General features: G+C 40.8%; 1 protein-coding gene and 1 long non-coding RNA gene across 2 annotated transcripts in view; both read left to right on the top strand.

The window, feature by feature from the left end:
• The window catches only part of LOC128660052 (uncharacterized), an 86,765-nt gene extending 84,917 nt beyond the window's left edge, over positions 1-1,848 (top strand). Inside the window, exon 4 of the long non-coding RNA XR_008402504.1 lies at positions 1,700-1,848. This is a non-coding gene — a long non-coding RNA (uncharacterized LOC128660052). The remainder of the gene's footprint in view (positions 1-1,699) is intronic.
• A 2,353-nt stretch (positions 1,849-4,201) lies between these two features.
• LOC128661376 (oocyte zinc finger protein XlCOF6-like) lies at positions 4,202-5,205 on the top strand (the record flags this gene model as incomplete). The annotated part of the gene is made up of 2 exons (XM_053715637.1): positions 4,202-4,977; positions 5,043-5,205. Coding segments are annotated over exons 1-2 (939 nt in total), but the record flags the coding sequence as incomplete, so codon positions are not given.
• Positions 5,206-27,164: the final 21,959 nt, after the last annotated feature.

The following is a 27,164-nucleotide window of genomic DNA, read 5'->3' as shown; positions in this document are numbered from 1 at the left end:
GAGCATAGGAAAATAAGTCCTATAGCAATTCCATCCGTTACTACATATAATATAGTTATATTTATTGTTGTTCTTATATATATTTTCACGTGACATAGTATTCTCTAATTAATCTACCGTTCCATCTTCCTTGTCACATTTAAAGTTGATCAAAGAGCTTGCTTTATAGTACAAAAATAAGAAACTGTTGATTCATAATCTGAGATCCAAAAGTGGTCTCTACCTGATCCTGATTGCCTTCTATACTATTGTATTTTCTTTTTATAACAATGTGAGGTCCAAGAGTGGCCTTATAGTTTTTCTTCCTAGATGGCATATAGTTTAAAAGGTATATATTATACATATTTAGCTTGCTGATGTCTGATCTTCATGCTTTGTGATAATTGGATGCATAACAATTGTTCCCATGTTCCTACCTATTTCTCTGTAACATTCATAGACATATATGTTTGTATATCCTTTTTGAATCGCAATAAATAAAATTTATTAAAAAAAACAAAAAACTTTATATTAATACATAAAGCGCCAGACCATAGCTGAGAGTGTCTTAAATAATGATACATACTTATGAAAGACACCCATCCACATATAGCCGATAGCCAAACCCGTACTGAAAACTATCAGCACAGGTAATGTTATATAAGAGTATATTGTTGATCTGAAAAGGGAGGTAGGAGATGAATCCCTACGACCAATAACATAGAACCGTTGAAAAGATTTCCCGTGTGTATATACCATAAAATCAATAGGCGATACTCTCATCACATCCCACTGACAAACACTGTGCTCTGAGAGGAATTGGGCTTCAATATGCTGAGAAGCGCTTATCATAGAAGATAAAATCAAGCACAAACTTACTTCACCACCTCCATAGGAGGCAAAGTTTGTAAAACTGAGTTGTGGGTGTGGTGGGAGGTGTATTTATAGGCATTTTGAGGTTTTTGAAACTTTGCCCCTCCTGGTAGGAATGTATATCCTATACCTCACTAGCTCATGATGGACTCTTGCCAATTACATGAAAGAAAATACTACTCCCCCCTCTGTCCTTTTAGACCGATCATGTCCAACAACTGGCTAACCTCGCCCTCAGACTTCTGAACTTAGAACACCTACAACTCCAACTTCCCCTGCCCTGACCTTGCTCATGGAACACCCATAACTACACTTAAATGACTACCTTGTTCCCAGTAAGTGTTCCCCACCCCAGAACCGCCCCTGATTTGTGTGCTTAATTTTGCAGTAAATATTATTAAACTAATAAAGTTTTTGGTTGTTTATATAAATTAAACAACCACAGCTGAAAGCTTAAAAGTATTGTAAAATCACTGCTCCTTACCCTCTGAAAAGATCTCACACTGATTAATAGTCTGTGATAATTAAGACATCATGTTCTCACCCAACTTGTTGAGCATGAGCCATGCAGCACTCTATGTGCAGTTGCTTGTGCAATGTTAAATGAGGATGGCGGTGCCACCTCTCTTGCCCAGAATACAGATGTACTTGTTCCCTGGCTGAGAACATCATGCAACATTCTTTGTCGTCATTTTTTTAATTTGTGATTTACAGGTAAATACATTTAAAAATAAACACAAAATGGAAGACATTTTGTTGCATATTGAAGAATATGATTTTTTATTAAGATTGATTATATTATAAGTAATAAATGTTATTTTTCTTTATTTCATTTCTTTTTATGTAGACCAACACATGAATAGTTCATATCCATCCCTCACTACAGGAAGCATCAGAATGATACCACAGACTCCAACATTTTTAGACACTAATGAATATTCACAAACATTGGGGAAATCACATGAGATATTTAAAGGAGATGGTGAATTGGCAGGAACTGGGCAGCAATCATTATGTACAGAGAGTAATTTAGTCATCAAACATACAAAGCAACTCCTCCACCTTTCTTTCCTACTCTGTTCTTTTTAAATAACCTGTATCCAGGTATGACTATATCCCAGTCATGCAAATCACTGTACCATGTTTCTGTTATAGCTACTAAATCCAAGTTGTCCCTAGTCATTATTGAAATGAGTTCAGGTAATTTATTTCCTAAGCTGCGAGCATTTGTGCTCATGGCACGAAGAATTTTTCTACTAGAATTTCTAGAATTGTTACTTGGACTAACAGTTTTGGCATGCTGTGGGGGACAGGTGGATATATTAATGCTACCCCCCTTTATTAGTTTAAATGATTTCTAATAAAGTATTTGAACTCCTCTCCCAGATACTCTGTTCCTTTAGCATCCAAATGCAAGCCATCTCTCCTAAATAACCTAGTATCTTTCCAAACAGAGCTATAATGGCCAATAAAACCAAATCCTCGTTCCCTGCACCACTTATCTAACCAAGAATTAAATGTTGTTATCCGCTCCATCTTTCCTGCTTCCTGGTCATACACAGGTAAAATAGCAGAAAATGATAGAGTTGATGCCACATTCTCTAAATGATTACCTAGGTCACAAAACTCTTTCTGAACAGCAGCAACATGATTACTAGCCAGATCATTTGTTCCTAAATGAACAATCACATCTAACTCACTTCCCTTTCCTGCTGCCTTAACAATTCTCAAAATACGATTCTTATCCCTGTGAGCAGTAGCTCCTGGAAGACATCTAACCTCCCTTGTTTCTCCTTTACTTTCACCTAAATACACATTCCTCAAAATAGAGTCACCCACTAACAGTCTTTTTCTCAAAAACACATCTGCAGTTCTTTCCTGTGTTATGTTACCTGGAGAATCAGGTGCCAATAGATTTAAATTACCTGTTACAGCTTCAGAGGGCTCAGAAACAGCAATCTCCTCATCACAAGTGTATTCGGCAAGAGCAGCATAGGAGTTTTGCAATGGCAGAGGTTGTGGGCAATGCTTCTGGTCTACTGTTCTAATACTTCCAGAGCCTACAGTGATCCATCTGCCTCTCCTTGCTGATCTCTGGGGTAGAGGGGCTTCTTTCTGAGGCAGCTTTGTAGAGGTAACAGGTATGTTACTTACCTTAGCTTGAAGTTTAGCTATTTCCTCCCTTAACAGGGAAAACTGCTTACAAACAGGACAGCCCCTAAATCTCCAAAAAGTAGAACGATTAAAAAGTGCAAAACACCCATTGCACTGTATCTGAGACATTTTAAACTATGCAACACTTTAACAATTAGAAAAATATAAGTATTATTTACTACTGAATAAGCCTGAATAACCCTGAATAACTCCTGAAATAACTCAAATATCCTTATGTATTTGATCCTTTTTTAGTTTGATCCCTTTGCTAAGAAGCAGAGCTAAACAGATCTCTTTAAATACCCTCAGAAAGATAGGGTGGGGTCCCTCCTAATTGCTCACCTATGCAAACAATCTAATTGTTATCTAATTGCAATACTAAAAACCAGAATACAAAAGAATGTAAATTAACTCAAACCTTTAACTATTCAATTTCTGTAGTGAAACTAATTCACAGTTCAGGTCTACCACCTTTAACTATTCAATTTCTGTAGTGAAACTAATTCACAGTTCAGGTCTACCACCTATAAAAAAACAAAATATAAAGTTAATAGAAATACAAAATATATTATCTGAAAGTACAAACTATTCAAGTAACAACAATTTAAAAGAGAAATGTTATATACCTTTCTGAAATAACTCAAATATCCTTATGTATTTGATCCTTTTTTAGTTTGATCCCTTTGCTAAGTATGTATAGCTTAGAGGAGAGAAGGGAAAGAGGTGATATGATAGCAACTTTCAAGTACATTAAAGGGTTTAGTAAAACTGAGGCTGTGGGTATTTTACATAAAATGGAAAATTCAAGAACAAGGGGTCATAAGCTCAAGCTAAAGGGTAGTAGATTCAGGAGTAATTTGAGGAAGCACTTCTTTACAGAAAGAGCGATTGATTTATGGAATAAACTTCCTCAAGAGGTAGTAGCAACAAACACTGTGGAGGACTTTAAAAATGCATGGGACAAGCATAGGGCTATCCTACGAACTAGATAAGTTTATACTGTTAGGTAAGGTCGGGCAGACTTGCTGGGCCTATGGCTCTTATCTGCCGTCAATATCTATGTTTCTATGTTTCTAAACAAGAGGACAACATTTATGCCTTATCTAGTGAAATGATTATCCCTGAGGATAAGCCACAAACATTTACTGAGTTTTCAAAAAATTTTAAAGAAGAGAAATGTCTACAGTCGAGCCAAATGATTCATACAAAGGAGAGACCTTTCAAATCTACAGAATGTGAGAAAAGCTTTAGATATAAGTCTCATCTCCTAGAGCACCACAAAATTCACACAGGTGAGAAGTCGCACACATGTACTGAGTGCAACAAATGTTTTATACAAATGACAAAACTTATAGCTCATGAAAGGACCCACACAGGGGAGAAACCATTTAGCTGTACAGAGTGTGGAAAAAGTTTTACACGAATGTATCATCTGAAAACTCATGAAAGGATTCACACAGGAGAAAAGCCTTTCACATGTACAGAGTGTGGAAAAAGTTTTACAGAAAAGAGGTATCTGAAAACTCATGAAAGGATTCACACAGGAGAAAAGCCTTTCACATGTACAGAGTGTGGAAAAAGTTTTACAGGAAAGAGTTATCTGAAAAGTCATGAAAGGATTCACACAGGAGAAAAGCCTTTCACATGTACAGAGTGTGGAAAAAGTTTTACAGGAAAGAGTAGTCTGAATAAACATGAAAGGATTCACACAGGGGAACAGCCTTTCACATGTACAGAGTGTGGAAAAAGTTTTACAGAAAAGAGTAGTCTGAATAAACATGAAAGGATTCACACAGGGGAACAGCCTTTCACATGTACAGAGTGTGGAAAAAGTTTTACAGAAAATAGTAGTCTGAGAAAACATGAAAGGATTCACACAGGAGAAAAGCATTTAACTTGTACAGAGTGTGGAAAAAGTTTTACACAAATGAGTAATCTGAAAAATCATGAAAGGAGTCACACAGGAGAAAAGTCTTTCACATGTACAGAGTGTGGAAAAAGTTTTGCACAAATGAGTAATTGAAAATTCATGAAAGGATTCACACAGGAGAAAAGCCTTTCACATGTTCAAAGTGTGGAAAACGTTTTACACGAATGGATAGTCTGAAAATTCATGAATGGATTCACACAGGAGAAAAGCCTTTCACATGTACAGAGTGTGGAAAAAGTTTTACAGAAAAGAGTGATCTGAATAAACATGAAAGGATTCACAAAGGAAGAAACCTTTCACATGTTTAGAAAGTGGATTTTTTTTTTTTTTAAATTGAAATCCGGTATCACAAAACACCAAATATTTACACACAAATAAACTTTACAAACTCTCTAAATAGAAGCATCAAAAAGGATGTTATTGTAAATAATACTTTCTAAATCCCAGTTATAAAAGCCCCAGATTGGAAGTGCTCTCCTGCTGTCCTTTGTTCCTCTATATATGTGCACCTAAGCTTCGCTCATATCAATGTGATAGAATCCAATAACACCACACAGGAATATACAAATCTGTCCTCATACTGACCAGTTTACACAACCATTCACCACCAAAGTACCCCCAGTGTTGTTTATTAATATGCCAGTGTTAGGAGTTGTATGTTTGATTTACATACGGGAGGAAATAATTACATTTACAGAATAAATGAGTCTTTATATGAATAGAAATGGTAAAAAAGAAGACAGCGCCTCATTGTGCAAGTAGGTTTCATATGCAAAATTCACAGTGAAGGTGAAAACAAATGGAAATATACTCACAAGAGTATTGGCACCCTTATTAAAAGTGGTGCGAATAGGCAGGCTGACGTTTTTGCAGCAGTCAGTACGCTGTGCCGGATGGCATCCGAGATCCCAGGTGGACGGCTGTGGGCTCTCCTCAGTGAATCGAATCCAAATCTTGAGTAGCTGTGCTGTCAGAAGAAACAGCGTGCAGCTGCTCTTTGTATGTAATCAATGCTGCAAGGTGGAAATAAGCAAACAATCCTCGGCAGAGCCAAATTCGATGGAAAACTCTGCTGGTAGTGAAATAAGCTTGGCAAGCTACAATAAAAAAAATCTGATTGACTGATGGAATCAACCAATCAGATTCAAGTTCAATCCGATTGGCTGATCCAATCAGCCAATCAGATTGAGCTCGCATTCTATTGGCTGATCGGAACAGCCAATAGGATGCGAGCTCAATCTGATTGGCTGATTCAATCAGCCAATCAGATTTTCCCTACCTTAATTCCTATTGGCTGATAGAATCCTATCAGCCAATCGGAATTCGAGGGACGCCATCTTGGATGACGTCATTTAAAGGAACCTTCATTCGGACTTAGGACGTCGCAAGAAGAGGATGGATCCGCGCCGGAGGTCTTCAACATGGAGCCGCTTGTCACCGCTTTGAAGAAGATGGTTGCCGGTCCGGATCTACTCTTCTGCCCGGATAGGAGGAAGACTTTGGAGCCTCTTCTGGACCTCTTCAGCCGTCGCTTGATAGAAGAATTCAGCCGGATGATGGATCTCCAGCCTTCGGATCCTGGAGCGATCGGTGATACCTGGCATGGTGAAGACAAGGTAGGAAGATCTTCAGGGGCTTAGTGTTAGGTTTATTTAAGGGGGGTTTGGGTTAGATTAGGGGTATGTGGGTGGTGGGTTGTAATGTTGGGGGGGTATTGTATGTTTTTTTTTAAAGTCAAAAGAGCTGAATTCTTTGGGGCATGCCCCGCAAAGGGCCCTTTTAAGGGCTGGTAAGGTAAAAGAGCTTTTCTATTTTAATTTTAGAATAGGGTAGGGCATTTTTTTATTTTGGGGGGCTTTGTTATTTTATTAGGGGGCTTAGAGTAGGTGTAATTAGTTTAAAATTGTTGTAATATTTTTCTAATGTTTGTAAATATTTTTTTATTTTTTGTAACTTAGTTCTTTTTTATTTTTTGTACTTTAGTTAGTTTATTTAATTGTATTTATTTGTAGGTATTGTATTTAATTAATTTATTGATAGTGTAGTGTTAGGTTTAATTGTAACTTAGGTTAGGATTTATTTTACAGGTAATTTTGTAATTATTTTAACTAGGTAGCTATTATAACTATTTAATAGCTATTGTACCTGGTTAAAATAAATACAAAGTTGCCTGTAAAATAAATATTAATCCTAAAATAGCTACAATATAATTATAATTTATATTGTAGCTATATTAGGGTTTATTTTACAGGTAAGTATTTAGCTTTAAATAGGAATAATTTATTTAATAAGAGTTAATTTATTTCGTTAGATTTAAATTATATTTAACTTAGGGGGGTGTTAGTGTTAGGGTTAGACTTAGCTTTAGGGGTTAATACATTTATTAGAGTAGCGGTGAGGTACGGTCGGCAGATTAGGGGTTAATGCTTGAAGTTAGGTGGCGGCGATGTTAGGGAGGGCAGATTAGGGGTTAATACTATTTATTATAGGGTTTTTGAGGCGGGAGTGAGGCGGTTTAGGGGTTAATACATTTATTATAGTGGCGGCGAGGTCCGGTCGGCAGATTAAAGGTTAATAAGTGTAGGTAGGTGGAGGCGACGTTGGGGGCGGCAGATTAGGGGTTAATAAATATTATGTAGGTGTCGGCGGTATTAGGGGCAGCAGATTAGGGGTACATAGGGATAACGTAGGTGGCGGCGGTGTGCGGTCTGTAGATTAGGGGTTAAAAAATTTTAATAGAGTGGCGGCGATGTGGGGGGGCCTCGGTTTAGGGGTACATAGGTAGTTTATGGGTGTTAGTGTACTTTAGAGCACAGTAGTTAAGAGCTTTATAAACCGGCGTTAGCCCAAAAAGCTCTTAACTACTGACTTTTTTCTGCGGCTGGAGTTTTGTCGTTAGATTTCTAACTCTCACTTCAGCCACGACTCTAAATACTGGCGTTAGAAAGATCCCATTGAAAAGATAGGATACGCAATTGACGTAAGGGGATCTGCGGTATGGAAAAGTCGCGGCTGCAAAGTGAGCGTTAGACCCTTTCCTGACTGACTCTAAATACCAGCGGTAGCCCAAAACCAGCGTTAGGAGCCTCTAACGCTGGTTTTGACGGCTAACGCCAAACTCTAAATCTAGCCGATTGTGTGCAGATATCATGTAATGCTCCTTTTGACTATATAATGATTTAATGGTTTTTCCTGCAAATAAAAAGTGATTGTAATCCAGACCAGTATTTTGTGTTTTTTGTATAATTAAAAACAAAATATCACAGAATAATTAGGAAAACATCATCAAATACAGAAGCCAAATCTGACAATGAAAGTTAAACGCTGATAATTCAGAGCAGCAATTTTACCCAACTTTCCAATTCACTTCTGTTATATAATTTGCTTTGTTCTTTTAGTATAATTTGTTAAAGAGTAAACCTAGGAGGCTGATATGAGCTTAGGGGCATGCACGTGCATTTAGCACTCTGTGCAGCAGTGTTTGTAACTATGTATAACAATGCTATATATGTTGTTGCAAACTCTGCTGTCTGAAGACACGTGCACGCTCATGAGTTCACATAGGGTTACTCTTTAACAAAGGATACTAAGAGAACTAAGCACAAATGATAATATAATTAAATTGGAAAGTTGTTGCAAATGTCATGTTCTTTCCAATACATTTAAGTTTAATTTTCACTTTACTGTCCCTTTAACAGTACATAAAACAATATCAAATTAACCCCCCAACTTACACCAAACCCAGATTATTAATTACCAGCAAGACTTTATAATACTTAAATGGATAGGAAATTACACTTTCATGATTCAGATAGAATTTGTAATTTCTCTTGTAAGATGTATTGAGTCCACGGAATCATCCATACTTGTGGGATATTCTCCTTCCTTACAGGAAGTGGCAAAGAGAGCACCCACAGCAGAGCTGTCTATATAGCTCCTCCCTTAGCTCCACCCCCCAGTCATTCTCTTTGCCTACTCTAAGTACTAGGAAGGGTAAAGTGAGTGTGGTGACAAAAATGTTATTTTAAATGGTACCGGTGTGTACTATTTACTCTCTGGCAGAAAAGGGATGAAGATTTCTGCAAGGAGGATGATGATCTTAGCACTTTGTAACTAAGATCCACTGCTGTTCTCACAAAGGCTGAAGAGTACAGGAAAACTTCAGTTGGGGGAACGGTTTGCAGGCTAAACTGCATTGAGGTAAGTTCAGTCTATTTTTTTCTAGACAGACTGTGTTAATTCTAGAAAAGGCTGGCAATATCCCCATGAGGGAAGGGTAAGCTGTATTCAGAGACTTAGTAGGAATCCCAGCTTGCATAAAGGGCTCATTAGTTACTGGTGACACTGATAGGAAAAAACGTTTTTGTTTTTTATAAGAAATGCAAAATATAACATTTTTTGAGGGACTTTAAGGGGTCATTGTGGCTTGTTTAAGGGTTATTAACCCACATGGCTAGGTTAAGAAACACTCTGTGGTGTTTCTTTTAGGCCCCATAACATTGAGTGAGGTGGGAGGGGCCTATTTTCGCGCCTCAGTTGCGCAGTTTCTTTTCCTCAGAGACATCCAGCTGCTTCTCCAGAGGTTCCTACTGTGTTTGAGGGCTGTAAAGAAGTTTATTTCCCCACAAATCGTTCCTAAAGGGCAGGTAGGCGCCACAGCAGAGCTGTGGCAAGGTGCTGAACGTTTTTACTGGTTTTTGACGTTTTGTCAATCCGGTTTTTACATTAAGGGGTTAATTGTTTATTTGCATAGCTGTGCAAAGTTACTAAGGCTTTATGATGCTACTGTAAAAATTTTGTTGATTTTACTGCTTTTTTACACTGTTTTGCAGAGTTTGTGCAGCTTTTTTTCTCTTAAAGGCACAGTACCGTTTTTTTCTAAGTGTTATTTGCTTTGATTAAAGTGTTTTCCAAGCTTGCTTGTTACATTACTGTGGCAAACCTAGCCACTTCTGGACTATAATGTAAGAAAGGTTGTCTATAGGCTGTATTGTGTGCTATGTATATGTGACAGACCCTTCGGTCAGAACTGTAACAGTTAACCTTGTTCAGCTTTCAGAAGCTATTTTCTAAATACAAGGTTGCTGGCCTCAGCTATTGTGTGCTCTAAGTTTAGTGATAAACATTCCCATTGTCTAATCATCTCCAGAGTCAGACTGCTAGTGATAAGATGGACTGCATTATTATCTGCTTAAGTAATGTAATTCTATTGTGGCATGTAAAAGGGCGTTTGCTCTCTATCTAATGTACAATATTCTTTCAACCCCCCAGCTGGGGGCAGACCTGCATAAATACTAGGCATAGAGCCTTTAATAAATGTCATTCTGTTTTAAACCTGAAAACTGGCTGGGTTGTGAGTTGCTGATCCCATATTCAGGACATTGTTCATCTGGTGTTAACCCTTGGTATCCTGTTGGTACCGTAACAATTGGTGGCAAGCGACGGGATGAACCTTATCGCCCAGAAGAGCAACTACACAAGCCAGGGGAAAGATAGCCAGCAGCAAACCCAAGGCTATATTAATTGCCGAGCTGATGGAGGGAGACAGAGCTCGCAGTGCTACGCCTCCAGCAGCCATGGAGGAGACCCTATACCAGAGGGAAATGAGGACCAGGCTGGAATTTTTACCCCAAACTGTACCACGGGACATGCTATCCGTGGTAATGGCAGATGTGCAGGAGTACATGATGGCACACAGTCCGCGGAATGCATCCTCCCGAGCAGAATCCATTTCGGAAGCACTCAGCAACCCAGTAAGACCCAAAATCCCATACCATGCCTTTAAAATGTTTTGTGAGGAGAAGGATGAGATTGATGGGTATTTACAGGATTTTGAGAGACTGTGCGAGTTACATGATTTGGAGCAGTCTGTATGGGTGCCGGTGCTAGCAGGCAAGCTAGCCGGTAGGGCAGCGGAAGCGTATCGCGCTGTACCCAGGGGGGACAGCAAGGATTACGCTAAAGTGAAGAGAGCGATCTTGGAAAGATATGCCATTACCCCAGAGGCATACCGGCGCAAGTTTAGAGGCCTGCGCAAGCCAGAAAGAGATTCCCATGCAGAGTGGGCCCACAAGCTGGATCAAGCATCTCAGGGGTGGATACAGGCCAGCCAAGCTACCACCATGGAAGAATTGCGACAACTGATGCTGTTGGAGCAATTCTTTAACGGCTTGTCCCTAGAAGCCCAAGAATGGGTGAGAGATCGAAAACCCCTCACCTTAACCGAAGCAGCCATATTAGCAGACCAGCATTTTGATGCCAGGAGGCACCATGGACTACTGCCTAAGACGTACGCTCGAACCACGGGACAACCCAGTCCTTTACAGCCTAACAACCCCACAGCGACACCTTTTCACCCAGCCCCAGGGAATCCACCACCCCCCTCACGATACAACGGATGGGCGAATATATATTATGCCACACCTGCAAGCAGTGGGGACATATGGCACGTGAGTGCACCCAAAATCGGAGCAGACAAGCTTGGAACCAGGTCAGACAGAACCTGGCCCCAAGGGCGGCTGCTCACCATTACCAAATGGAGCCAGCCGCTCATGAGGTGTTGAGCACCCAAGCCGAGGAACCCCTGGGAATTCTTCATGAGGTGATGTCGGTCCAGGCCATGAACTACCCTCAGAGAGCCCGGTTCAATTCGCGGGGCTACTCACAACCTATTCGGTGCTTTGGATGTAAGCAACTAGGGCACAAAAGACCAGAGTGTCCCCTAAATGCAGCAAACCAAGCACAGTCCTGGAGAAGACCTGCCGGCGGAATCCCACGTAATCCTCAGCCTGCGGCCCGCTACGTAGAGGCGCCAGAATGCTGGGGCAGCCTACATGAAGCAGACCCCGTGCAAGCTGTCCACCGGAATAACCGGCAACTGGTTAAAGTGAATGGGAAGGAGGTCAGTGGTCTACGGGATATTGGTGCTACCATGACCTTGCTTCAAAAGAACTTGGTGTCTGAGAAACAGCACACTGGAGACACTGTGGCTGTGAGGATAGCAGGGGGCACTGTGTTCCGCCTACCTGTTGCCAGGGTACATTTGGATTGGGGAGTGGGCGCTAGACCTGTGAATGTGGGGGTCAAGAAGGACTTACCTGCTGATGTTCTCCTTGGAAATAACTTGGCCCCCCTTGTTTCTGCCTATGCTCCCATGGGTCCCGCTGATGTTAACCCTGTGACTACCCGTGCCCAGATCCATGCAGCAGAGACTGATCCACCTGCTGCTAAGCCCCAGGACGCTGAGCTCAGTAAATCTCTATCCGCTATTGATACGTGGAAGTCCCGTTACAATGCGCTGATGAAGGAGAAGAGTCACGTAGAGGATGAAATGGTCACGTTAAATAATCATGTAACAGTGCTAGCGGGAGAGAAGAGGAGTGCAGAGGAAAAAGCACGTTTAGAACGGGAATCTCTGCTAGACAAACTGCACCGACAGACTGCAGAAAACACCATCTTGAGAGTGGAACATGAAACATTAAAGACAAACTTAGTGACACTGGAGGAAAAGCTGACGCTGGCTCATAGTGAGGTGCAGCAACTCAAGGGCACCCTATGTCAGTATGTGGATACCTATAAAGAGCAGGTACAAAAAAAAAAAACTCGTAAAGAAGCTGATGAGATTTTGAAGGACTATTTAGCCCTGGTCTGGGCACTGAAGAAGTTGAACCCTTATTTATACGGGCAGGAATTCTCTCTCATAACGGGAATACAGATGGATTGTCCTGGCAAACTGACATGCCTACCACCTCCTAGTCCGGTCATCCCCAGGTTGACCCACCAAAGGGTCAAGCCGGGTCTGCCGGAGTGTTCCACAGGGGGGGGGCAGTGCTGAGCCAAGTTGGAGCAGATGGCGGAGAACACCCCGTAGCTTACTTGAGCCGAAAGTTGTTGCCCGTGAAGTAAGCTACGCCGCCATCGAAAAAGAATGCCTGGCCGTGGTGTGGGCCCTCAAAAAGTTGCAGCCGTACCTGTATGGACAACCTTTTTCCTTACTCACAGATCACACCCCTTTGGTGTGGCTGAACCGTGTGGCCGGGGACAATGCCAGGTTGCTGCGCTGGAGTTTGGCGCTGCAGCCCTTCGACTTTACAATCCATTACCGTCCAGGAAAACAAAACGGTAACGCTGACGGGTTATCCAGACAAACTGAACTTGAAAAGTGATCTGTGAGTACTTCCCCAGACATCCCCAAGCCGATCCGTTGGGATCAGACTGTGTATGCCGGCTTGGTTCTGGGGGAGCATTGTGGCAAACCTAGCCACTTCTACATAGAAACATAGATATTGACGGCAGATAAGAGCCATAGGCCCAGCAAGTCTGCCCCACCTTACCTAACAGTATAAACTTATCTAGTTCGTAGGATAGCCCTATGCTTGTCCCATGCATTTTTAAAGTCCCCCACAGTGTTTGTTGCTACTACCTCTTGAGGAAGTTTATTCCATAAATCAATCACTCTTTCTGTAAAGAAGTGCTTCCTCAAATTACTCCTGAATCTACTACCCTTTAGCTTGAGCTCATGACCCCTTGTTCTTGAATTTTCCATTTTATGTAAAATACCCACAGCCTCAGTTTTACTAAACCCTTTAATGTACTTGAAAGTTGCTATCATATCACCTCTTTCCCTTCTCTCCTCTAAGACATCTGGACTATAATGTAAGAAAGGTTGTCTATAGGCTGTATTGTGTGCTATGTATATGTGACAGACCCTTCGGTCAGAACTGTAACAGTTAACCTTGTTCAGCTTTCAGAAGCTATTTTCTAAATACAAGGTTGCTGGCCTCAGCTATTGTGTGCTCTAATTAAGTTTAGTGATAAACATTCCCATTGTCTAATCATCTCCAGAGTCAGACTGCTAGTGATAAGATGGACTGCATTATTATCTGCTTAAGTAATGTAATTCTACTGTATTGTGGCATGTAAAAGGGCGTTTGCTCTCTATCTAATGTACAATATTCTTTCAACCCCCCAGCTGGGGGCAGACCTGCATAAATACTAGGCATAGAGCCTTTAATAAATGTCACTCTGTTTTAATCCTGAAAACTGGCTGGGTTGTGAGTTGCTGATCCCATATTCAGGACATTGTTCATCTGGTGTTAACCCTTGGTATCCTGTTGGTACCGTAACAATTACTAGCCTGTTTAACATGTCTGACACCAAGGAAAATCCTTGTTCAATGTGTTTGGAAGCCATTGTGGAACACCCTCTTAGAATGTGTCCCACTTGCACTGATATGTCTATAAATTATAAAGAGCAGTGAAAGGGGGAGTGGTTGTCACTCCAAAATACCATCCAAATAATAAGATAAATGTCTGAGACACAAACGTTGGTCCCGGGACTTACCAAATGCGACCGCACTCGCCCCCAAGTGTTTCCTCTGCTGACCTCCCAGGGATACAGTGTGAGCTTACCAGGAACCTGTGTGCTGATCAACCGAACCTTTCGTCGGTGAGCGTCTCGCTCCAACACTTCCGGCACAGGCTGTAGCCTCAGGGTAGCTCGCTCCTCCGATTCGTCACTGCAGACGTCAGACCTGACGTATCCTGGGACTCCGGTCGGGGGGCGGGACTCAGTCTTCACTTGGGATTGCAACATCCATAGAAGAGTATAGGTGGATCCACAGCTGGTGCAAAATGACAAGTTGAACAAAGAGGCAAGGATCCAGTAGAGAAAGTTCAATAAAAGTTGAATTTTTTTTTTTAAATCAAAGTTTTTTATTGAGGCAATATCAAAGATACAAAACATCAGACAGTATACAATCAGCAGCTTGCTATAAGACATAACATATGTTATTTATAAGACATTGGCTGTAAATGCGAAGTACAACTTTTACATTCTGAGTTTACCTCTTTTCTATTTCGTTTCCTATGTCATAACATAAAGATAATAATGAAAGAATTTAAACAACCCTGGTAAATTATACTTCCTATAGGGTGATACGTTTATTATAATAGAGGTGTATTTGTTTTTGAAGGATTGACAAATTATAGGGAATCAAAACAAGTTGCTCCTATTAGATATACGTGAACAGGAGGCAGAAAGCCTCATCTTCATGGTAAACAAAAGACTAAGAGCAACTTATGACAAAATGATGTCTGTAGCGGGTTAATACCGCTTATTTATCCACCTAGTATAAGAGTGGATTATAGCTATGAGGGCGGGGGGGGGGGGGACGAAGCTATAGATTCTATTAGAGTTTACAGACTTTCCAGGCTGTCATCATTATAGCTGAACTTTATATATACGCTTACGTAGAGACCTGTTCAAGTATCCTGGGTTTTGTGTATAATACGGGTCAGATTACATTCTGGAACAATTATTCTCATAGCAGAGTATCAGGGTGTATGTAACATGAGATATAAGGTAGATAATATGAAACATAGTATAAAACGAGATATAAAGGGCTTCTAGAGGAGCTCCTCTCCTGGGGAGGTGCCATCTACCGGCGACAAGGGAAAAGGGAGAAGGCGTATGACCCGCAGGCAACAAGTACCGACGGGAAAGGGAGGAGAGGAGTCTCTTCTGTATCATTTACGTATAATGCCAATTCCACTGGTCCGGCCGCAACCAGCAGAACAAGCCTAGATAGGTATACCGAACCCTTCTAAGTAAACATACATTATCCATGTACACTGTAACATCCTGACTCACAATTAGGGTGTCTAAAGCAAACTTACCAACTTAGAATGATTAGAAAGTATAACCTTGACAAATGTCAATGATATACTAAGAAAAGGTTACCTACCTGGAGCAAGCTTATGTTATGGAATAGTAGCCCTATTGAAGTGCATTTAAATGTAATCTTTAAATTGGGCTTATTGGGCATATTATGCTAACTCCCTGCGTAGGTTCTACATGACTTTAGTAAGCTGCAACTCTGCTAGTTAAAGTATGCAAGGTGTGCATCAGAGTCTAGTACATAACCCTTATTCCACTGTTAGAAGAGAGACTCATATAGGGTTGAAGTAAGAGTGTAAAGCAATTGTTTAACATATGGATTTGTGCGTATATACAGAGCATCTATTCTACCATTAAGATAAACATGTGGGACACATATAACATGCATATGACTCAAATGTATGAAAGCTGCACCTATCTTTCAACTCTGACTATATAATGCAGATAAATTTACCTCAGCTTATCTATGTGCTAATGTAATATTTGTAAACGTTAAACCTGATCTATAAGGGATAGACACTCCTGATATTACAATAATAAAATAAATGTATCTCAACCTTAGTTCATGAGGCTGAAACATATCAAAAGAACAAACTATTCTCAATAAATCTTTAAATTGGGCTTATTAGGCATACTATGCTGACTCCCTGCGTAGGTTCTACATGACTTTAGTAAGCTGCAACTCTGCTAGTTAAAGTATGCAAGGTGTGCATCAGAGTCTAGTACATAACCCTTAATCCACTGTTAGAAGAGAGACTCATATAGGGGTGAAGTAAGAGTGTGTAGCAATTGTTTAACATATGGATTTGTGCATATATACAGAGCATCTATTCTGCCATTGAGAAAAACATGTGGGACACATATAACATGCATAGGACTTGGCTAAGGATATATAGTGATGTTACTCAAGCAAAAATACACTGAAATTGTGACTTAAAAGTGTAGTGCTTAGAGAGGTAAAAGGGTTGTCGAACTCAGTTTTCAATACCCCTGCACAAGTATTTATACATAGACATGAAACATAGGTCTAAACAACATATCTGAGTTATCAGGTATGATGATCTCTAAACATATTATAGCGCTATCTTGGACTATTACAGCACCTCTGACAAACTAAACTAAAGAGGTGGGAAATAGGAATGACATTACCATGAATCGGACCAGTCATGTTAATATCCATCTATAAAGAAATTCCCTCCATAGTGTTTATATGTGAGCATTAGAGCACTCTTACTTAAGACATAGATCTGTAAACCCACCTCTAGTATGCTATAGACCTGTGGAAAAGTGTTATGCATCCGTATCAGTGTGAATGAGCACATATCTATATATCTTACATATGAGCAATAATAAAAACTGGATTTATACAACAGAACATTTAGGACCAACACTATGCTAGGCAAGTAATACAGACATTAATAAACTATACCTAACGCACCTGAATAACTTGTGATCAGTCCTGTAACATGTTGGAAGCTATTAGATTATAAACTGTGTGCAATTAGCAAAAACATAGTAAAATATAACTTTACGCCTATAACAAAATTTGAACGTTCCGGACTTGCAATCAGTGTCACACAGCTTAACTCTTCAGACATGACCTGTAGCATCTTATTGACAAGGGAGATCGTTAAATCTATGTTATTGTCTGTAAAGGAGGCAGAGTTCGTATGTCCTGCTGAGAAGCTACATATCTCCAGATAGAGAGCAGTGCCAACAGTTAGATACCTATAGGAAAGCTTGCTAAATGGGCTAGATACCCATCAACCTGGGAACCAAACACTTCAGCAAATGGCCACCATAAACATTGCACAGAGTTAAGTAAAACAACATGACACGGATATACTCATAGTCCAAGAATGCGGGTAGATAATGACAAATGAAAGGTTTGAATAAATCACACAAGAAACCACACTACAGTTGTAAGTTCTGTCACTCACAAGCAAGAGTAGGGCTCTGTGAATATCAAGGCTGCCAGTATAGAGTTACCCCACTCCAGATCTGAGTCCTCTCAGCACATGAATCGATATATGTCGTACTGCCCATAGTCTCTTAATTATCTCGGCATCGCCGACTAGCACGTCAATCATACTGCCTCTGGCTTTGAGTGGATAGGATACTGCAAGCGGGCTCCCACTTTGCACTCCAAAGTAACGATCATCCGGCGTAACAGGCCTCCGGAGCTGCCACGCATCTGTAGTATGGTGCGGCACCGCTGCTACTACATCAGCCCATGTTGAGTGATCTTGCGGTTGCTCTTCAAATTGCAGTGTGCCTTTCGTTTCAGAGACAGTGGGCCGCTGATAGTAATCCGTTCTGATCACTATATCAGGCTCAGCACTCCGCACATCCACATAACTCCCTTCCTTCAGAACTTGAGATTCCTCTCCTCCATGGTAAGGGATATCTACGGTGTCTGGTCTGGTAGTTTCCTCTGTCCCCCATGGAACCGATGTGTTTCTTTTTAGGATCAAAGCTGCCCTCAGTTCCCCAGTGAGTTCTTGGTAGTGGGTTTCGGTGGAGAGTAGTAATTTGCGTAACGCCAGTATAATTTGCTTCTCCATCGGTTGTGTGAGATCTGGGTTAGAGTGTGAAGAAATAAAGGCAGCTCCGCCGATATCTAAGATGCGTACATGTTTCATATAATGGCGGCTTACTCCAAGTATTTATCTCAGCAGGCCAGAATGATCTCCATGCTGTTACATCGCCAAATACTCTGACAGGGAAGTCTATGTCAACTGCTGCAAGTTCTAGAACTTAAGTATTGCCTAAGTAACAGTTTAGGATTCCATTTTTTGTTGTAAATACTCCTTTTTTAAAAAAATCTACTGCAGGAGCCCTGGTAAAAGACGTCTTGTTGTTTCGGCTGCTGGCTCCGCCCCCAAAAGTTGAAATTTATTAGACATGCTTTAAAAACCAAACGTAGCTGGCAACAAAACCACGGACAAAGCCAGGGTGTGTGTGTGCGTGACACCTAACGGCTTACATGTTTCGGCATTCAGCCGTAATCATAGCCCTAGGTGTCACACTTGTGAACAGAGTTAAAAAGCAATTGATACAAAGTGATTGGTTAAAATAAGAAAGCACGCCCACACACTACTTAATAAAGATTTAACCCTTAGAGACCTGCACAATTTAAACAATTTAAGTAATTTAAACAATTTAAAGTCCTGCACAATTTAAAGAACATTTTATATAGCATAATTGTATTAAAGGAATGCAAAATATAACTACTATCCTGTAAATAGATATGCTTACTCATAACATACAGAGGTAATGCAGAGTTCAGAGTATATGTCATAAATACTTCAAAATGGGGCAATATATGTTGAATATATCAAAATTTGCCAAAAACATATGTATATTTTCCAAAGTCATATAAGGACCTAGGACCAATGTTAGGAGATGCTTAAATACATGTATAAATACATAAATAAAGGTATTACTGTTATCGCTACCTGACATCTATGGTGACTTGGGTATGAAGGTAAAATTTCTGTAAAGTTTATTATGGCACACCATGGTCAGATAGCCTGTGTACACTGGGATATCATGGCCCACGAAAATGTTGGTAATAGGGAACATATTCAGCTAGAATGTTTAAGGGCATGGAGAGCTGTCTGTGTATAAAAAACACAGAGATGTAGAACATATATATGTAACATATATATGTAGATGTATACAAAATCTAGACACACTTATAAATGATTCTAACTAAAGTAGGTCAGGTTATTCCCAGAAATTGATAAGGTCGTATTTGGAATTGAGACCCAATGGTAACCTTGTTTTGAGTGTGAATATCCAATATACTTCACGCTTGGCTAATATATTTTCTGGATTCCCCCCCCCCCCCCCCCCCCCCCCCCCCCTTTTGGGCACTTTGACTTTTTCTATTGCGACCCATTTAAATGAGCTGAGGCTGCAATTATGTTTTTGTGCAAAGTGTTGCACCAAAGGTGTAGTGGAGGTACCTCTACCTATCATAGACATATGTTCCCTGATAGGGGTATTGATGTCTCTTGACGTTAGGCCTACATATTGGACTTTGCAGATTGCCATTTTGTATGTGTCAACAGGTTTAATATATGCTTGGAGTCTTTTGTGTAGGAGTGTAGGGCACCGACCAAAGGTTGTAATATAGCATCAAGCCATTGTGAGAGTCTTTCAAACAGTGAGTCTATGCCGCTCACTATAGGGCGGCCTTTTACATTAGTGAGCGATTTATGCAGCTTAGGGAACATGTGGAACATTTTCAGACAGTGACACAGACAGATCATCTGATGAGTACACTTCTGGTACAGAAAATGAAACAGACATAGTCACTCAAACTAATACTACTTCTAATGCACAAACAAGCATCCTAAAAACTAACATCGTTGCCAACACCATACCCAAAGTGCAAACACAAACTCAAGTAAAGAGTAATATTATGTACAAATTTATTGATAAATCGCTCACTAATGTAAAAGGCCGCCCTATAGTGAGCGGCATAGACTCACTGTTTGAAAGACTCTCACAATGGTTTGATGCTATATTACAACCTTTGGTCGGTGCCCTACCCTCCTACACAAAAGACTCCAAGCATATATTAAACCTGTTGACACATACAAAATGGCAATCTAATTATCACTGGCTTTCAGTTGATGTGGTATCACTGTATTCCACAATTCCGCACAAAAAAGGTATTGAGGCCATCAAATACTTTTTAAGTACTGCCACAGAGTATACAACAGATTTTCAGGAATATATAACATGCATCCTTGAATTTCTGCTTACACATAACTTTTTTTCTTTTGAAGGACGTTATTTTGTCCAGAAATGTGGTACGGCGATGGGGGCGAAATACGCCCCCTCATATGCGAATTCGTTCCTTGGAAAATGGGAACTGGACCATATTTTTGGAGAAAATAATCTCTATAGACATCATATATGTTTTTTAAACGATATATAGATGAGGAAAAAAAAAAAGAGTATCCAATGCTAATCCAAGGAAAGGGATAAAAAGTTACTCCAGTTCCATATTAAAAAATGTAAAAAAGCCTTTATTTAGAAATTTCCAAGTGGTAAAACAAGTCACAAAATCATATTAGCATAGAGAACATAAAAGAAGGTCTGACCGGTTTCGGCACCAAGTGGCCGTAGTCATAGACTGATAACAGGTGTTCAGAACAGAGCACCTGATATACCTGTTAACCACTCCCCAAGTGGGAGTGGTATAGTGAAACATAGTTAAAAACACAATTGTATCTCTAAGCATTAGAGAAGAGGGATGTAACATGTATAGAAAACATGTAAGTGGAGATAAATAGAACACATGTGAGAAAAAAATATATAATTAAACAAATAAGCAACTACAGCAATATGCTAAACAGTTACTAAAGATGATATAGATGACCTTCTGTTTATCTGGTCGGGCCCTTCCACTGAGATCATAGGTTTCATGGATATGTTAAATAATAACAATTGGAACCTAAGCTTTACTTATACTACTGATGCAGTCACTATCAACTACTTAGACCTATGCCTAAAAGGAGAACAAAATGGTGACATTCATTCTAGGGTGTATCGTAAGCCCATTTCAGGCAACACCCTCCTGCACGCAACTAGCTGCCACCCCGAAAATACGTCTTACGCGGTGGCGAAAGGACAGTTTGTCCGACTAAAACGCAATTGCAGCAAACAAGCTGATTATGTGCAGGAGGCGAGTTTACTTGAACACAGACTTAAGGAGAGAAAATATGCACGCAGTCATATCACAGAAGCTAGACACACGGTTGATACTCTTGATAGAAAACATCTACTAATTGACAAACCAAAAAATACTGGAGACCACTTTAAGGGGCTACATTTTGTAACCACGTTTAGTGCTCAATATCCCCAAATTTGTAACATTATAAGAAAACATTTCCCCCTACTAGCTGCAGATGACAAGTTAGTAGAGACAGTGAAACAAGGAGTGAGATGCTCATATAAAAAATGTCCCACTCTGGGATCAATACTGTCCCCCACACAATTGAAACTGACATCGTCCTCATCCAGCTCTTGGCTACAACATTTTGGAATGTTTAGATGTGGGCATCGCAAATGTAAGCCTTGTGATCATGTATTGGTCACTAGAGAATTTACATCTTCCATCACAGGCCAAATCTACCCTATTAAAGACTGCCTAAACTGTCAAAGTACTGATATAATCTATCTTATCATATGTACAGCCTGCAAAGTCCAATATGTAGGCCTAACGTCAAGAGACATCAATACCCGTATCAGGGAACACATGTCTACGATAGGTAGATGTACCTCCACTACACCTTTGGTGCAACACTTTGCACAAAAACATAATTGCAGCCTCAGCTCATTTAAATGGGTCGCAATAGAAAAAGTCAAAGTGCCCAAAAGGGGGGGGGGGGGGGGGGGGAATCCAGAAAATATATTAGCCAAGCGTGAAGTATATTGGATATTCACACTCAAAACAAGGTTACCATTGGGTCTCAATTCCAAATACGACCTTATCAATTTCTGGGAATAATCTGACCTACTTCAGTTAGAATCATTTATAAGTGTGTCTAGATTTTGTATACATCTACATATATATATGTTACATATATATGTTCTACATCTCTGTGTTTTTTATACACAGATAGCTCTCCATGCCCTTAAACATTCTAGCTAATTATGTTCCCTATTACCAACATTTTCGTGGGCCATGATATCCCAGTGTACACAGGCTATCTGACCATGGTGTGCCATAATAAACTTTACAGAAATTTTACCTTCATACCCAAGTCACCATAGATGTCAGGTAGTGATAACAGTAATACCTTTATTTATGTATTTATATATGTATTTAAGCATCTCCTAACATTGGTCCTAGGTCCTTATATGACTTTGGAAAATATACATATGTTTTTGGCAAATTTTGATATATTCAACATATATTGCCCCATTTTGAAGTATTTATGACATATACTCTGAACTCTGCATTACCTCTGTATGTTATGAGTAAGCATATCTATTTACAGGATAGTAGTTATATTTTGCATTCCTTTAATACAATTATGCTATATAAAATGTTCTTTAAATTGTGCAGAACTTTAAATTGTTTAAATTACTTAAATTGTTTAAATTGTGCAGGTCTCTAAGGGTTAAATCGTTATTAAGTAGTGTGTGGGCGTGCTTTCTTATTTTAACCAATCACTTTGTATCAATTGCTTTTTAACTCTGTTCACAAGTGTGACACCTAGGGCTATGATTACGGCTGAATGCCGAAACATGTAAGCCGTTAGGTGTCACGCACACACACACCCTGGCTTTGTCCGTGGTTTTGTTGCCAGCTACGTTTGGTTTTTAAAGCTTGTCTAATAAATTTCAACTTTTATTGAACTTTCTCTACTGGATCCTTGCCTCTTTGTTCAACTTATAAATTATAAAGAGCTTATTTTAGCACTTAAAAATATTGCAATAGATGATTCTCAGACAGAAGGAAATGAGGGTTTAACATCTAGCTCTCCCCAAGTGTCACAACCAGTAACGCCCACACAAGTGATGCCTAGTACCGCTAGTGCGTCGAATTCATTTACTTTACAAGACATGGCCACAGTTATGAATACAACCCTCACAGAGGTTTTATCCAAACTGCCTGGTTTACAAGGAAAGCGTGACAGCTCTGGCTTAAGAACAAATGCTGAGCCGTCTGACGCTTTAGTAGCCGTATCCGATATACCCTCACAATGTTCTGAAGTAGGGGTAAGGGATTGGTTATTTGAGGGAGAAATTTCTGATTCAGGAAAGACGCTCCCTCAGACAGATTCTGATAAGCTTGAACACCTCCGCTTATTGCTCAGGGAGGTATTAGCGACTCTAGATGATTGTGACCCTATAGTGGTCCCAGAGAAATTGTGTAAAATGGACAAATACTTAGAGGTTTCTGTTTACACTGATGTTTTTCCAGTCCCTAAGTGGATTGTGAATATTGTTACTAAGGAGTGGGATAGACCAGGTATTCCGTTTGCTCCCCCTCCTGTTTTTAAGAAAGTGTTTCCCATATCTGACACCATGCGGGGCTCGTGGCAGACAGTTCCTAAGGTGGAGGGAGCTATTTCTACTTTGGCTAAGCGTACAACTATACCTATCGAAGACAGTTGTGCTTTCAATGATCCTATGGATAAAAAAATTAGAGGGTCTCCTGAAGAAAATTTTTGTTCATCAAGGTTTTCCTCTCCAACCTTTTGCGTGCCTTGTTCCTCTAACTACTGCAGCTGCTTTCTGGTTCGAGGCTCTAGAAGAGGCTCTTCAGATGGAGACTCCATTAGAGGATATTATGGACAGAATTAAGGCCCTTAAGTTGGCTAATTCTTTCATTAAAGATGCCGCTTTCCAACTGGCTAAATTAGCGGCAAAAAATTCAGGTTTTGCCACTTTAGCACGCAGGGCGTTATGGCTTAAGTCCTGGTCTGCTGATGTGTCATCAAAATCTAAACTTTTGAACATCCCTTTCAAAGGAAAGATCCTATTCGGGCCCGAACTGAAAGAGATTATTTCAGAAATCACTGGAGGGAAAGGCCATGCCCTCCCTCAGGATAGAACACATAAAATGAGGACCAAACAAAATAATTTTCGTTCCTTTCGGAACTTCAAGCGTGGTCCCGCTTCAGCTTCCCCTGCTGCAAAGCCAGTCTGGAGACCTAACCAGGCTTGGAACAAGGGTAAACAGGCCAAGAAGCCTGCAGCTGCCTCTAAGATAGCATGAAGGGGTAGCCCCCGATCCGGGACCGGATCTAGTAGGGGGCAGACTCTCTCTCTTCGCTCAGGCTTGGGGAAGAGATATTCACGATTCCTGGGCCTTAGAAATTGTGTCCCAGGGATATCTTCTGGACTTCAAAGACTCTCCCCCAAGGGGGAGATTTCACATTTCTCAATTGTCTGCAAACCAGACAAAAGAGAGGTGTTATTGCGCTGTGTAGAAGACCTACATACCATGGGAGTAATCCGCCAAGTTCCAATAGCGGAACAAGGGCTAGGGTTTTACTCAAACCTGTTTGTGGTTCCCAAAAAAAAAGGGGAACTTTCAGACCAATCTTGGATCTCAAAATTCTAAACAAATTCCTCAGAGTACCATCATTCAAGATGGAGACTATTCGGACTATTCTACCGTTGATCCAGGAGGGTCAATATATGACTACCGTGGACTTAAAGGATGCGTATCTACACATCCCTATTCACAGAGATCATTATCAATTCCTCAGATTTGCCTTTCTGGACAGGCATTACCAGTTTGTGGCCCTTCCCTTCAGGTTGGCTATGGCTCCCAGAATTTTCACAAAGGTGCTAGGGTCCCTTTTGGCAGTTCTAAGACTGCGGGGCATAGCAGTGGCACCTTATCTAGACGACATCTTGATTCAGGCGTCGACTTTCCAGCTAGCCAAGTCTCACACGGACATCGTGTTGGCTTTTCTGAGATCTCATGGGTGGAAGGTGAACATAAAAAAGAGTTCTCTCTTCCCTCTCACAAGAGTTTCCTTCCTAGGGACTCTGATAGACTCGGAAGAAATGAAAATATTTCTGATGGAGGTCAGAAAATCAAAACTCTTAACCACTTGCCGAGCTCTTCATTCCATTCCTCAGCCATCAGTGGCTCAGTGTATGGAGGTAATCGGACTCATGGTAGCGGCAATGGACATAGTTCCTTTTGCCCGCCTACACCTCAGACCACTGCAACTATGCATGCTCATACAGTGGAATGGGGATTATGCAGATTTATCTCCTCAACTGCATCTGGACCAGGAGACCAGAGATTATCTTCTCTGGTGGTTGTCTCAGGACCACCTGTCTCAGGGAATGTGTTTCCGCAGGCCGGAGTGGCTCATAGTAACGACAGATGCCAGCATGCTAGGCTGGGGTGCAGTATGGAACTCTCTGAAAGCACAGGGCTTATGGTCTCGGGAGGAAACTCTACTCCCGATAAACATTCTAGAACTGAGAACGATATTCAGCTAGCTGCGGCCAAATTCATCAGATTTCAGTCGGACAACATCACAACTGTAGCTTATATCAATCATCAAGGAGGAACACGGAGTTCTCTAGCGATGATGGAGGTAACCAAAATAATCCGATGGGCGGAGGATCACTCTTGCCATCTCTCAGCAATCCATATCCCAGGGGTAGAGAACTCGGAGGCGGATTTCCTAAGTAGTCAGACTTTTCATCCGGGGGAGTGGGAGCTCCATCCAGAGGTATTTGCCCAGCTGACTCAGCTATGGGGCACACCAGAATTGGATCTGATGGCGTCCCATCAGAATGCTAAACTTCCTTGTTACTGGTCCAGGTCCCGGGATCCCCAGGCGGTACTGATAGATGCTCTAGCAGTGCCCTGGTCCTTCAATCTGGCCAATGTATTTCCACCGTTTTCTCTCCTCCCACGTCTGGTTGCCAGAATCAAGCAGGAGAGCGCTTCGGTGATTCTGATAGCACCTGCGTGGCCACGCAGGACTTGGTATGCAGACCTAGTGGACATGTCATTGGTTCCACCGTGGACTCTGCCAATGAGGCAGGACCTTCTAATCCAAGGTCCATTCACACATCCAAATCTAATTTCTCTGCGTCTGACTGCTTGGAGATTGAATGCCTGATTCTATCAAAGCGTGGTTTCTCTGAGTCGGTCATTGATACCCTGATTCAAGCTAGAAAGCCTGTCACCAGGAAGATTTATCATAAGATTTGGCGCAAATATTTTTATTGTTGTAAATCCAAGGGTTACTCATGGAGTAAGATTAGGATTCCTAGAATATTGTCTTTTCTCCAAGAAGGATTGGAGAAGGGATTTTCAGCTAGTTCCTTAAAAGGACAAATATCTGCTTTGTCTATTCTTTTACACAAACGTCTGGCTGATGTCCCAGACGTTCAAGCATTTAGTTAGGCCTTGGTCAGGATCAAGCCTGTATTTAAACCTGTTGCTCCACCATGGAGCCTAAACTTAGTTCTTAAAGTTCTTCAAGGGGTTCCGTTTGAACCTATGCATTCCATAGATATTAAGCTTCTATCTTTGAAAGTTTTGTTTTTAGTAGCTATCTCTTCGGCTCGAAGAGTTTCTGAGTTATCTGCTTTACAGTGTGACTCACCTTACCTTGTTTTCCATGCAGATAAGGTGATTTTGCGTACCAAACCTGGGTTTCTTCCTAAGGTTGTTTCTAATAGGAATATCAATCAGGAGATTGTTGTTCCTTCACTGTGTCCTAATCCTTCATCAAAGAAGGAACGTCTGTTGCACAATCTTGATGTGGTTCGTGCTTTAAAGTTCTACTTACAAGCAACTAAGGATTTCCGTCAAACATCTTCATTGTTTGTTGTTTATTCTGGTAAACGGAGAGGTCAAAAGGCTACGGCTATCTCTTTCCTTTTGGCTGAAAAGCATCATCCGTTTGGCTTATGAGACTGCTGGCAAGTTGTGATGTCCCGCGAACGGTTCACAGCGAACATAGCTTGTTCGCGTTCGCGTTTGTGGGCGAACACATGGCGATGTTTGATCCGCCCCTATGTGTCATCATTGTGGAAACTT

This window comes from Bombina bombina, chromosome 5, assembly GCF_027579735.1.
Source record: "Bombina bombina isolate aBomBom1 chromosome 5, aBomBom1.pri, whole genome shotgun sequence".
NCBI lineage: Eukaryota > Metazoa > Chordata > Amphibia > Anura > Bombinatoridae > Bombina > Bombina bombina.
This window is presented reverse-complemented; position numbering and strand designations above follow the sequence as displayed.